The 13593-nt window shown below is 41.5% G+C and overlaps 1 protein-coding gene across 3 annotated transcripts in view; it reads right to left on the reverse strand.

The window, feature by feature from the left end:
• Positions 1-12968, reverse strand: part of cep120 (centrosomal protein 120) — a 67973-nt gene extending 55005 nt beyond the window's left edge. For all 3 annotated transcript variants that reach the window (XR_799393.1, XM_010782017.1, XM_010782016.1), the window contains exons 1-14: positions 12734-12968; positions 11032-11188; positions 9923-10037; positions 9695-9839; positions 7755-7903; positions 6596-6793; positions 6070-6294; positions 5100-5334; positions 3547-3718; positions 3104-3253; positions 1979-2161; positions 1804-1900; positions 716-877; positions 268-357 (exon numbers count right to left, since the gene is read on the reverse strand). Coding sequence is in view for 2 of the 3 variants with exons in the window: in XM_010782017.1 (XP_010780319.1) it covers positions 268-357; positions 716-877; positions 1804-1900; positions 1979-2161; positions 3104-3253; positions 3547-3718; positions 5100-5334; positions 6070-6294; positions 6596-6793; positions 7755-7903; positions 9695-9839; positions 9923-10037; positions 11032-11188; positions 12734-12779 (2124 nt within the window). In the remaining variant the exon portion in view is untranslated. The remainder of the gene's footprint in view (positions 1-267; positions 358-715; positions 878-1803; positions 1901-1978; positions 2162-3103; positions 3254-3546; positions 3719-5099; positions 5335-6069; positions 6295-6595; positions 6794-7754; positions 7904-9694; positions 9840-9922; positions 10038-11031; positions 11189-12733) is intronic.
• Positions 12969-13593: the final 625 nt, after the last annotated feature.

Genomic DNA, 13593 nt, shown 5'->3' on the forward strand with positions numbered 1-13593 from the left:
GTGTGTGTGTGTGTGTGTGTGTGTGTGTGTGTGTGTGTGTGTGTGTGGTGTTAGTTACGTACCGTTGTAGTACTAGTGTCGTGTACGTAGTAGTACGTGTAGTAGTGTGTGTGTGTGTCGTCGTCGTGTGTCGTGTGTGTGTGTGTGTGTGTCGTGTGTAGTAGAGTGTGAGTAGTGTGTGTGTGTGTGTGTGTGTGTGTGTGTGTGTGTGTGTGTGTGTGTGTGTGTGTGTGTGTGTGTGTGTGTGTGTGTGTGTGTGTGCTTCACCTTCTTCTTGACTAGAGCCTCTCTCTCTCGGTCTCTCCTCCTCCACTCCTCTGCCAAAGCCTGCATGTGGCTCAGCTCCTTCTTCCTCAACTGAAACAAACACAACAGGGTACTTATATCACACTGTTCAAATACTCGGCTAAAAGAAGTCCTGCCATCAAAACCTTACTAAAGTATGAAAGTGTGATCAGCCTATCAGCAGTATTTAGCTCAGAAAGTAGGTGCCGTCAGATGGTTGTAGTTGAGTTATCATCATAACCTAATAAGTAGCATCAAATAAAAATACTGAAGTAAAATAGACTCAAGGTTTTACTGTTAACTAAGTATATTTACTTAGCACTTGCTAGCAACATCTTTGTGTTAACCTAATGTTATTTTTATATTGTATCTAATAATTGTACTCTTTTATATCCGGCCTTTTCACGGTTCCTTTCAGTCTTGCGTGTACCTGATCATCGAACAGATCCTCCTGCTCCTCCTTCCACAGCTCCAGCTCCAGGGCCGTGCGGTACTCCAGGGTGTCTCTGGGGGCCAGGGGGCCCAGTGGGGGGACAGTGTGGTTTGGAGCAGCAGGGTGGGAGGGCGGCTGTTTGGGGACTGCATGTTGGTCCTGATGACAGAGGAGGATTTATAACAGATCCATCACAGAACTTCACATTAAGGGCGGCTGCAGTCAGAGGTCACTTTATGAAGTGCACCTGTTACCGTAATCCAATACAAGGACTCATTCTCACTCATCCATTATTTCTAACTTTACAAAAGTGAAAATGTCCACGTTTGAATTGACAGTGTGAGAGATGAATGTAACTATTCGTTAAAGTTCATCTCAATATTATTAGGTTAGATGTATTGGATTACACGATTCAGTATTCTCTAGAAGAGATTTAAGATCATCTTGAAAGCGTCATCCATGCATCCATTAACACTAGAGTAGATGACTGTACTTACCCCTGTAAATACCCCAAACTCTGCTGCAAGGTTACATAACTCAGGCTCACTTTTTTAGAATTGCTTTAATGTGATTTTATTTTTGTTTTATTTGTTTTATCTCATGTGTTATATCATTGTTTAGTTCATTTTGTTATTTTCTTTTCTGTTGGTCTATTTCTAATGGTGTTCTGTTTTATGTGAAAGAACTTTGTAACTAAGAGAAAAACAATAACAACCATCTTGAGTCAAGGTGTTTTGAGCCTCTTTCAGTTTTTTGTTTTTTTTGCAGTGTTTTTAGCAAATGCTGCGCATGTTTCGTCAAGTTGACGAAGATGTTTCTTAATTTGCATTTGTTTTGGCACATTTGTGTTTTTATTTGCATCATTTTTTTAACGGCAGCGCGTTTCTCATAGGGTACGTGTTTTGGACCGTTGTGTAATGCGTCGTGGCCGCCGTACATTATTCACAACTTGCTTTTTTATGTCTGGAATTAGTTTGTTTTTGTTGCATTTGTGGAAGTCGTTTTACATTTACAGATTACACATTCACAAAGTGGTTGTTGATTTGTTCACACATTGTAACAAATCTACCTCACATCGTTCCCACCTGTGAAGAGTCGGACACGATGACCTCTCTGGCTTTAACCAGTCCCAGGTCCTCCAGAGTTGCCACGTAGCTCAACTCTGCCACCTTCTCCCCGGGACTGAAAGAAAGAAAAAGTTGTTTAACATTAGTGAGCGTGCACCAAGTGATCAGTGTGTCAGTCAATGCTGCTTCCTACCGCTGTGCCGCGACCACAGGGATGCAGTCCTGGTGAGTCTGTCTCCAGCTCTGCTCTCCGGAAGACGCCCGCAGTCTGCTCCTCTCCGAGCTCAGCAGGTGGGACAGCTGGATGGAGGCTCGTCCTATCAGCTGGTCCCTGCTGGTGGAGTCTCTGTGCCAAACCTCCACCACCAGAGGAACCCTACAACACACGATGAGTTCAGATACCTTATGCTAACATTCAGAGACAAAACTCAGTCTTACAGCACCATCTGCTCGACCAACGTAATTTTGCAGACAAAAAGATAATATTTTTGTAGCTTTAGTCAATTTTCTTTTTAAATATTAGTTTTTCTCTTTCAGTCTTCAAATGAAGCTGCTTATTACATAAATGACAAGTTTTGTTGTAAGCCAGTAAGATGTTAAGTTAATGATTGTGCCGTGCCTGCTGATCCCAGAACAAGTTCCTAAAACACTTTTGCGATTTGGTACCTAAAATAACTATTTAAATAATCATTTTGTATCAATACTTAGAAGGTAAGTGATCTGAAAAAGACATGTGTTACATTCAATGCCGAAAGCGGAGCGGCTCCCAACACAATGTTAACGTGTAATGTAATAAAGACAAGAAAACTGAGAATCCAACACATAAGAAATTAATTAGTGCAATAATAAAAATATAGTGGAAAATATGTTTGAAAATAGAATTTAATCAAATGTAATAGCGGAACAATTATGTTATTTGTAGTATTATTTTTTTACTTTTTGGAATGTGTATATGTAAATGTCGACCTGATTACATTTCTGGCATAATGTACATTTGCTTTTTGCACCTTCACTTTTTTTATTTGCACTCGTTCCTACTTTGCATCTGCTGCAAAACCATTTCCCTCAAATAATATAAAGCTGTATTTATCCTAACTGCTGAGCAGATTAAAAGAAATCAGATAAAAGACAAATCTGTACCAAAAAACTGAGTCAAAATAAAGTTGTCATTGTTGTTTGGATCTAAAAGCAGAAGAGAAGTCTTATCTTTCTCAGTCCTCACCCTATCAACAGGTCAGCGCTTTGCATGCATATACTGTATTTACACAATTTAAGCATTAAGTATGGAAAGGAAAATATGTTTGTACGATTCTGGTACCTGAGGAAGGTGTCCTGCAGTTGTTGTGGCAGAGCGGCAAAGTCGAAGGCGCAGTAAGACTGAGGCAGAGACGCCTCCATGTTCCTCTGCAGCTCCACAGGAGGGTTGGTCATGATGGGAGCAGCACTGCCGAAGAACTGATATGAGTACCTGCAACACAACATAAAAACACCAATACACATTTTAAATGGATATATCTACATTTCATGGCCCACAAGATTTGTCCAACTCAAAAAACGTCTTCTTAATGCAGCTGAATATTCAGTTAAACGAAAACGTCCAATGTTATTCAAAAAGGCAAACATATAATACAAAGAAAGCAATTATTTCCAAAACAAAGAAAAACGTCCAAAAAGGGATCAATCTCAAGGTTTTACAAGTGACCTGTTATCATACCAAATAGGTTCTCTGGAGACAGCTGAGATTAGGATGAAGTCTTTCACCTGAGTGTGACAGCAATGGGGTGTGTGAGGCTCAGGTGTCCCAGGCTGCGGAGGTCCAGAGAGAAGCAGTAGTGATGGGCGGAGGGGGGGATGGACACTTTGGGAGCAGAGACGCTGACGGATGAAGCTCCACCTTCTGCTGTAGCTCCAGCTTGAACCTCCAAATATGCCGCTGGAAACATGAACAAATTCAATGTTACTTGTTGGGGCAAGGGATGGGTTTGGACTACAGAGTGTTGCAGGAATGACTCCTAAAACCCGGAAATAGTTCGAATTTTAGGTCTTCAGCTTCCCTCGTTTTTAAGTCAACAGTATTTTGAACTTGTTTTAAGTTAAATTCCTGAAATAAAGAAATAAAATACGGAATTATTATTATTAATCCTTGAGGAAGAATTCAGTATTTTCACTCATGTTATTTTACAATTACACACACCTTGCTCAAGGACACCTCAGCAGTGCCCAGGAGGCGAACTGGCACCTCTCCAGCTACAAGAACACACTCTGTCTTTTTGCTTCTATCGGGACTTTAACCGACGACCCTTCGGTTCCATTACATTACATGTCATTCGCTTTTATCCAAAGCGACTTACATACTCAATACTGTGGGCAATCACCACAGGAGCAATTTGGGGTGAAGTGTCTCAGGGACACAACGACATGCTGACTGCAGTGGGGTTTGAACCTGTGACCCCCTGATCCCAACACCAAGGCTCTGNCTCAGATCAGAAGAATTTCATTGCCATTTCTACACTGTAGCTTTGTGCATATGAAAATACAAAAACACGTGCTTTCATTTTAATCTCTTTCTATCAATGTGTATATCATTTTATAAGAGAAAAAGTAAAACAAATACACGAGGGCTCAGGAAGTAGACGGTCATCCACCAATCAGAAGGCTGCTGGTTCGATCCCCAGCTCCTCCAGTCAACATGTTGATGCATTCTTCACTCAATACTGTGGACAATCCCCACAGGAGCAGTTTGGGGTGAAGTGTCTCAGGGACACAACGACATGCTGACTGCAGTGGGGTTTGAACCTGTGACCCCCTGATCCCAACACCAAGGCTCTGTTCACTGGTTCCCCGACCATTCCCTACAGACTGAGCTACTGCCGCCCCCCCCCAAATATTGCCTCTCCTGCTATTTGAATATTGCCCTAACCCATATTACGATCATGATTTCATTTAGATTCATCGTGAACCCCTGATACACAATTGTTTATTTTTGCTTCATGTAGGCTATGGATATTATTTTGACTTTATACAATTAATAGAAAGTATGCTGTTATTATTTGTATTTCTGCTTCTTCTTGCACTATTTTGATTGTTGTATGTGTTATTTATGTCTGGTAGATAAGATTTCCATTGCCAAAATGACACTGTAGCTGTTGTGCATATGACAATGAAGCCGTTGAATCTTGAAACTCACGACCTCTGGCTCTCTTTTAGGGATACAGCTTGTCAGACAGACCTACCCAGTGGCTAAATTGTAGCTGTGATCGTCGCTACAAAATTATTCTTTGATGTGACTTCTTCAGTGGTATTTACAGTCTTACCTTCCAGCTGTCCCGCCTGCTCTTTGCCGCGTTGAAGCTCCTCCAGAAGACTCTCTGCTTCGCTCTCTGTATGAGAGGACGGTGGAGGAAGAGAAGGATTTTGAGGAGGAGGAGGAGAGGCAGGAGGGTTGTGGACTGGAGAGGAGCTTCGAGGTCTCCTTTGTGCAGCAGGAGGAAGAAAGGGAGGAGGGATGGAGTGGGTCGGAGGTCCACTTCTTTCTTTATTCCCTAAAGACTGGAGGAAAGAGAGAAGTAAATATGATGAAGAGTAAAGCCTTCTGCACTGACAAATATGAAAAGATTCTCACTTTAAAGACTCTTTACTAATGTGTTGGAAGGCTAGCCAATACGAGTGTTTCTTAAAAAAGGTATTTTGTTTCTGCAATAAAAGACTCCTGTAGGGTTTAAAAGTTAAACAAAGAATGTCACTGGGTCTGATAGTTGAGTAGATTGCAACAATCAAAAAAAGTCAAATTCATTATCTCTTTAACCCGATTACACACAGTTACTTTGTGTGTAAAAAGGGAAAACAATTACTATATAGAGGTTGCTCTGCATTCAAGTACTTGTAATGTAGTGGTGTAAAAACACCCCAAACTATAAATGACTCAATCAAAAAGACTGTTGAGGAACATTGAGACAAATTCACCATATACAGGTACAGATACTCTTCTTCACACGTTCACACACACTTCGTCAAAGCTAATGTTTGGCCACAAACAAATGACATTACTGTCACATGACTTCTCCTCACCATCACTAAGCTAAAGGGGGTTAATAATCAGGGTGCTGTTGTTTAGTCGTTCTGAGATCTCTTCAAATGTTCCTGGTCACTTCCTGGTTTAAGGACTCATTCCTTCACCACTCTATTGGGATTTGTCAAACTAAATGACCTTATTAATTCACTTTTTCTTTCATTTAAAACACTTGGAATACCTGCTGTGAGTCCACATGGCATGAGTTTGTGTACCTGTGGTGTGACATCCTCCCTCCTCAGGGTCACAGCCACCCCCACAGTGGGCTGCAAGTCGGGGGACAGAGCCGGCAGCGCCTGTTTGGTGCGTTTAGGAGGCTGGAGGATAAACGCTCCCTCCACCGTCGCTGCCTTGTTCTGCAGATCCACAGACACAGCCACGAGAGCAGAGAGAGAGACGTCTGTGCTGCCCAGGGAGTGGTTTCCACAGCACAGGTACACCTGGGGAGACAGGAACTTATGATGAAACATGGCCAGGAACAGAAGGGAGATCATCTTACCTCCTCCATCACCTACGCTGCATCGACAGCCAAGGGCCCGGGACCCTGATTGTTTAATAGAGGTTTAATAGATTCTTGTATAGGGGCCCTATTCTGCTTTTTGGGGTTGTCCCTTTCCTGCAGTGTGTTAAAGGTTTAACATTTAAACTTGTCACAGAGTAGAGGCAAAAAATACAAATATGAACATGGAAATTAGCATAATATCTCCTCTTTAAAACTCTGATATATTGGACATAATTCACTTGTAAAGGGGGTTGCTGAGACAGGAAGGTCTGCAGGATCTGTTTGCTGCTGCGGATGCGCACAGAGGCGCGCTCCGGCTCGAAGTCAGGGCTAAGCAGGTTGTGGAAGGGCTCGCTGGTGATGTCGTTCCCCAGTAAAGAGTAGTAGAAGAAGAACCCCGATCCCTCTGCTGACAGCTTCAGAGTGCTGGGGATCAACTGTGGGAAACAACAAGAAAGCACATGCAGTGTGTTTGTTGGTTCAAACTATGGGATAAAGGGGTGTAGGAATGAGTCCTAAAAGCCAGAAATGGGTTAGCTTTTTGCAACGTCTGGTTCCTTCGTGTTTTTGGTAAGGTGCCTGAAAAAAGATCTGTGGTTTACACTAGCTTAATAGATTTTCACGTTTAGTTTTAAGACATAAAATACATCAGTAAAGTGCCCACTGGTGAAGGTCCAAAGTGTTTGGTTTCTTGACTAAAGAGGTCTAATTTGGAGTCTGTGTCTTCAGAGTCTTTCATGACACAACGGAGGACAGACTGTCAGTGGTGAAAAGTTAAAACAATAATGTTTAGACAACATTTACCACCCGAGATGTTCTTTCGTTTTCAAAATATCATCAATCTGTGAATTTCAACACATTATATAAAAGAAACGTGTTGTTAAGGATAGGTTAGGATTAGCTCTGATTGGTTGGCAGGCTTGCTCTGTTGGGATTGGTCAAACGCTTAGAGATGTACTTCCCCTTAGTATTTCATGCACAATGTGTTGGAGCACTAGCCAATAGCAAGTGTTACATAGTGTTACATGATGTCACTATATTACTGAAGTAAACAAAGGAGTCCAATGGAGGTGTCTCAGCAAGGGGGGAGTGTGTGGCAGAGAAACTCGCTCTGGAGGGAACGCAGGGATGTTTGCCTTTGCAGACCATTAACGTTCACAAAAAGCTACAACATACTACAGTAGAGACAGAACAGCAGGCAGCTTACTTTATTCTTATACATGAAAAGAGAAGTTAGAGCGAAAACAAGCAGGAGTTTCCGGCACAAAAAGGAGTGCTTCTCTATTTTCTGTGATTACATTATCTGGATTTGTTGTCCTGCGGGAACTTAACCTCATTTTGCCTAAACTGACAATAGTATCACAGCTCAGAGGTCAGGGATCAAAGCGCTGTCCTTACTTGTTCTAGTTTGGTAGCAAAAGCCACGGTGACGGACAGGACAAACATGTCACCGCAGTGATCTGCAGGTCCCACCTGATGGTAGCCCTGGTCTTGGATCAGTGTAGCCTCCAGCTTGTCTGGCAGCATGGCAGTTACTGCAGGAGAACCTACCAGAGCAGAGCAGCAAATGATTCACAAGGAAGGACGAGGAAAACTAGAATGACAGCCTCAAGGCTGCATGTCTCCACCAAACAATCAAATTACACTTTCATCCATGCCTGGAGAATATCCTAAGTTCATTATTTTATCCTATGATGTAAAATGGTCTTAATTAGCATATCTCCAATCATGTGTGTCGCAAGGTCACAGTGACCATGAACCATGGGAGAGTTTAAAGAGAAAGCACCAAGTTGCAGCATTAACAGCACATTCACTACAAAGACTATTTCCAAAGTGAAATATTGTTAGCTTCAAAAAGGAAAGAATTTCTCAAATTGGGATCAATAAACTATAAATCTATCTACCTTACTATCTACGTTCGTTTGAAAGGTTTTAGTAGCACTAAAGTACATTGCTGACAGTTCTAAACGGCCCACAACACTTGCTTTAGAAGCAAAAGCACTGCAGTTTCAAAAACGATGCTGAGTTAGTCCGTTTCATTATTGTAAGGGTTTTGTCAGTTTATTTGAAATGACCACGTTAGCTAGCTTACAGCAGATCTGCAATCTTATAAATAATATGATCACATTAGTAACATCAGCTGATTACATTTTAGGTATGTTTCCAGAGACAGTGTTTGTTGGCCAACTATATACTGACAGACAGACAGACACACAGACACACACACACAGACAGACAGACAGACAGACAGACAGACAGACAGACAGACAGACAGACAGACAGACAGACAGACAGACAGACAGACAGACAGACAGACAGACAGACAGACACACACACACAGACAGACAGACAGACACACAGACAGACACACACACAGACAGACACACACACAGACAGACACACAGACAGACAGACAGACAGACAGACAGACAGACACACACACACAGACACACACACACAGACAGACAGACAGACACACAGACAGACACACACACAGACAGACACACACACAGACAGACACACACACACAGACACACACACACAGACAGACAGACAGACACACAGACAGACACACACACAGACAGACACACACACAGACAGACACACAGACAGACACACAGACACACAGACAGACAGACAGACAGACAGACACACACACACACACACACACACACCACACACACACACACACACACACAAGACACACACACACAGACACACACACACAGACAGACAGACAGACACACAGACGACACACACACAGACAGACAGACAGACAGACAGACAGACAGACAGACAGACAGACAGACAGACAGACAGACAGACAGACAGACACACAGACAGACAGACAGACAGACAGACAGACAGACAGACAGACAGACAGACAGACAGACACACACACACAGACACACACACACAGACAGACAGACAGACACACAGACAGACACACACACAGACAGACACACACACAGACAGACACACAGACAGACAGACACACACACAGACAGACACACAGACAGACACACAGACACACAGACAGACAGACAGACACACAGACAGGTCAGACAGACACACAGACAGGTCAGACAGACACACAGACAGACACACAGACAGACAGACACACAGACAGACACAGACACACAGACACACAGACAGGTCAGACAGACACACAGACAGACACACAGACACACAGACAGCTTGGTTCAGCTGATTCCCAATTCAAACCAGCTTGGCCAGACTCCCCAAAACAATGGAACAATCAATTGTTATCAATTTGGATATTCAGCTAAAGCACTCTGAATTAGGGGAGAAGTGCTGTATGTAACAGAACAGCTGACCTTGTCGGGGCGGGGCTTTCTTGGCTTTGAACCTATCAGGAGAGGGATCGGAGGGCTTGGTGTCGCTCTCCAGCGCCATGCTGAGGAAGAGGGCGGGTCTCTGTTTGGTGTATTTGCTGCTCAGCAACGGATACCAGCGAGGGTCCTGACAGAACAAAACGTTTACTTTATTTTGACTTTCATCACTGAGAGTGACATGTCCCAAAGAGAGAAGGAGAAGAGGTTCACCTGTTTGACCTCCTGTACAGAGCGGAGGTCCAGCACGATGTAGCCCACGCTCTCTTTCTTCTTACTGACAGCGTCAATAGCAAAACACTGGAGCTTGATGGGAGTTCTCTGCAGTCTGCGGGACAGAAGAGGCTTCATTACACAGTTTGGGGTTTATGCATCTTTACAATATCAAACTCAAGAGAGGGAGAGAGAAGGTTAACAGGTTTACAATCACTTCAAAACATGAAAACGTCATTTTATTTTGTGTCTTTTTTGCTAACTGATAGTATTTATTTGTGATCAGCTGTTTATCCTATTTTATGTCTTGCTTTTTGGGATCATCTCCCTTTATTATCTTGTTCTACTAACTAGCACTTTGTTTTGAATGGTGACTATTATTATTATTATTATTATTATCAATTGTATGGTAATTATTAGAATATACAGTGAAATTATTATTTTCGTGTAGGATTTGTAGCCTCTAGCAACAGTGATTTTACCATATAAATAAACAGCAGGCAATCAAAGTTGGTACAATCAGTAGATTCATCAATTAATCAAACAACAAGAAATTATTTCGCATGTTTTTGATAATCGATTGATCATTTAGGTTATTTTCCAAACTAATGTAACAAGAATGTTCTCCTTTAGCTTGTCCTAAAACAACTGTAGGACGGAGTGTGATATACATTGGTGTATAGACCAATCAATTAACAAAGTAAAAGGAAAATGAAGATTCATTGATTATGAAAATAATCATTGAGTCGATAACCTTTTGTCACTCTCAATCTGAAACATCTTTAAAGTCTGCTGACGCCAAAACATAAATCTATGTCAATAGTTGAATGATTTGATCAGCTTAGTAAAAACAAACATGACATTACAGTGCATGTCATTTAACTGACACTTGTATCCAAACCACCTGAAATACACTTCCATACCATACAATTTGGAAGCAATCTGAAGCAACTTGCCCAATGACACTTCCTCATGCTGACCCTGAGATAATTGTTGGATAGTGAAGCCTATTTTCCGCCCTGAGCCACAGCCACCCAATTGAAAAATCAGTTGAGTGTGGTAGAAATGGTTGTTGTGAAAATGTAAACGAGCATGTAGGTAGGTGAGACCTGTGCTGGTGCAGTGTCCTGCGGTCGAGCTCCCAGGCGAGCTCCGTGCTGAAGTGCGGCTGCTCGCTGTGCTCGGACGGGTCTGTGGCCAGCTGCTCGCCATCGAAGCTCGCCTGCACCACCAGACTGAGACGGGGACTCTTCGGGAATTGGCGACCTGAGTAGGAAAATACATATTAACTTTCTTTATAGTTTATACATACTTTACTGTGTCTCCTGTACACTGCTAACAGCTAGACAACAGCTATTTGTTATGGTTGGAGTTCCAGATCTTTCCCTAAAACGGATGGTGAATTGAGATGAGACACTTAGGGGGGTGGAGATTTGATGAGTGGCGTGTTGCATACAAATGAAACTGTGACATTTTCTGAAGTATGTATGTACTGAAGTGCAGAGGGATGATCCCTTTTCCTGAGTATATTTTGTAAATACAAACATAAATTTGATAAACGTTGATGTCACAAACTGTAAAAATCTGAGGACTGTTAAATAAAGGAGCAGAGGAGATATGGGACTTTGTTGCAATCCGAAGTGTTTCTGGAGGGACACCATTTTATGGAGAGAATTTGGGGAATATCTTCCCCATACTACTACTATATATGAAAGGTATGGATGCATTTGACAAAAGACTAAGAAGACTGTTTGAGTGACAAAATGAGTCACTCTCCTTATTATACTAGTTGATTTATGAATTGTTCTACTCCCCCAGTCAACATTTTCTCTCCAACTCAAATTATCATTAACAATAACTCTTAGGAATGTGTTACTTGAGACTTGAGGCATATCAACAGACTGAATTTAAATTTTAGATTTATTTTGCCACTTAAAACAATAAAGTTGGATTTTTGTATGTATTATGACCAGTCATGACTCGGTGTCATAAAGGTTCCGGAGATGGCTCGCAGCATTATCTGGTAAGCAGCCACTTTGGCAAAGCATTTGTATAATATCATTTTTCTGGGATGCATTTGATATTGAGGTTACACAAAAGGGATAGAAAGTTGTCAGGTTAGATCACTTTTATATTGTCATACTTAGACTATATTACTGATTACATTTGTTACAGGTAAATAAATAGTAAATGTATTGTAATACATTTATGAAGCACAGCTCCCAACCCTGATTGAATAAGTCTTCAGGGTTTAGCCTAAGTGAGTTTCTACTTTTGAAAGCCTATTTGACAAATAGATGCGTAAAAAGATCTACAGAAAAAAGTATACTCAAGTCAATCCACTCTAAATTATTGTTGCTTCTCTTTCCCTACTGGGATATTTGAAATAAAAGGTTTAAGACTCCAACTAACTAGCAATGTATTTGACTAATCGTTTGGTCTTTAACATGTCAGAAAAAAGTAAAAAAAATTCCCTCCTAGTGTCTCAAACTCCAAGGTGATGTATTTAAACGTTCTGTTTTGTAGGCACGAAACCATAAGATACTTACTTTAAAATCATATGTAAGTGATTGGATTTTAGGCTGTTTTTTTTTTTCTTTTACTGTAATGAATGGTCCGAATGTGGTGCTTCGACAGAAATGACAGTCTCTAGCTTTTACCGAAACAGCAGAGACAATGCTTAAGGTTGGACATGCTACATATTGTATTATTATTAATAGTAAGTTGTATACAGTAACACACATTTACTATTGTCTTACACTGGTAATTGATATTGTAAATTGTTACTTAAGAAGATAACTGTGTTCTTACCTTCAAGGATGGACACAACGATAAGAAGTTGGTCTGTCTTCGACATGATGACATTTGTATAACTTTCACGGGACTCAGTTATCCAAACTCCTCTTTACAGTGTCGCTTATGTCAGAAACCAACTCATGGGCATGACATTTAAACACAGCAGAGATTTCATTTGTTTATTTGGACGCAGAGTGTCCGTTGAAGGCTGCAAACAGCCGCTCTGTTGTCAAGCTTTGGCGCCACCCATTTTGTTTTAAAAGCGGAAGTGATTAAGGAGACGGTTGCCTGTTCGGCGCATGGTTCGGCGCCCCTGCTGGTCGGTTATGGCTAGAAAGGATCCGTGTTGTGTAAAACAACGAGAGAGAGTTTGCAAGTCACGTGGCTGAATGTTTACGGTTGGCAGGCAGCCTTTCAGTTACGATCGTTAACATCAATGGGCCACAGCAAATGATGGTGAGAAGCTAAACTATCTATTAATTAAGTCAATTACAGGGAGTGAGATTGTTAAAATAGGATGTTAGCAGTCTTGCTGTTCAAAGAAGAATGACAACACTGTAGATCACCAACACTATGGTTTCTTTTTTTATTCACAGGCAAGTCAACGTTGTCGCAGTAAAAGTCCCAAGATAGCTCCTGGTGCAATAAAATGTTCCCTTTCAGTGTTTTACTATTATATCTGATGTGTCTCTATTAATATTGCTGCATTACAAGATATCTATCAATATGTGTGTATACCTCCACCATTAAACTGTCGTATAGAGAACCGCAGTGACGCGTCGTAAAACCCGGAAGTAAGTTAGCATTTTTGGCACTTCCGGTTCCTTCCTCAAAAAGCAATGCATTTTTTCCATAGGGTTTTGGAAAATAGCTCG

Source organism: Notothenia coriiceps, unplaced genomic scaffold (genome assembly GCF_000735185.1).
Source record: "Notothenia coriiceps isolate Sejong01 unplaced genomic scaffold, NC01 NC01_scaffold00024043, whole genome shotgun sequence".
NCBI classification, from domain to species: Eukaryota; Metazoa; Chordata; class Actinopteri; order Perciformes; family Nototheniidae; genus Notothenia; species Notothenia coriiceps.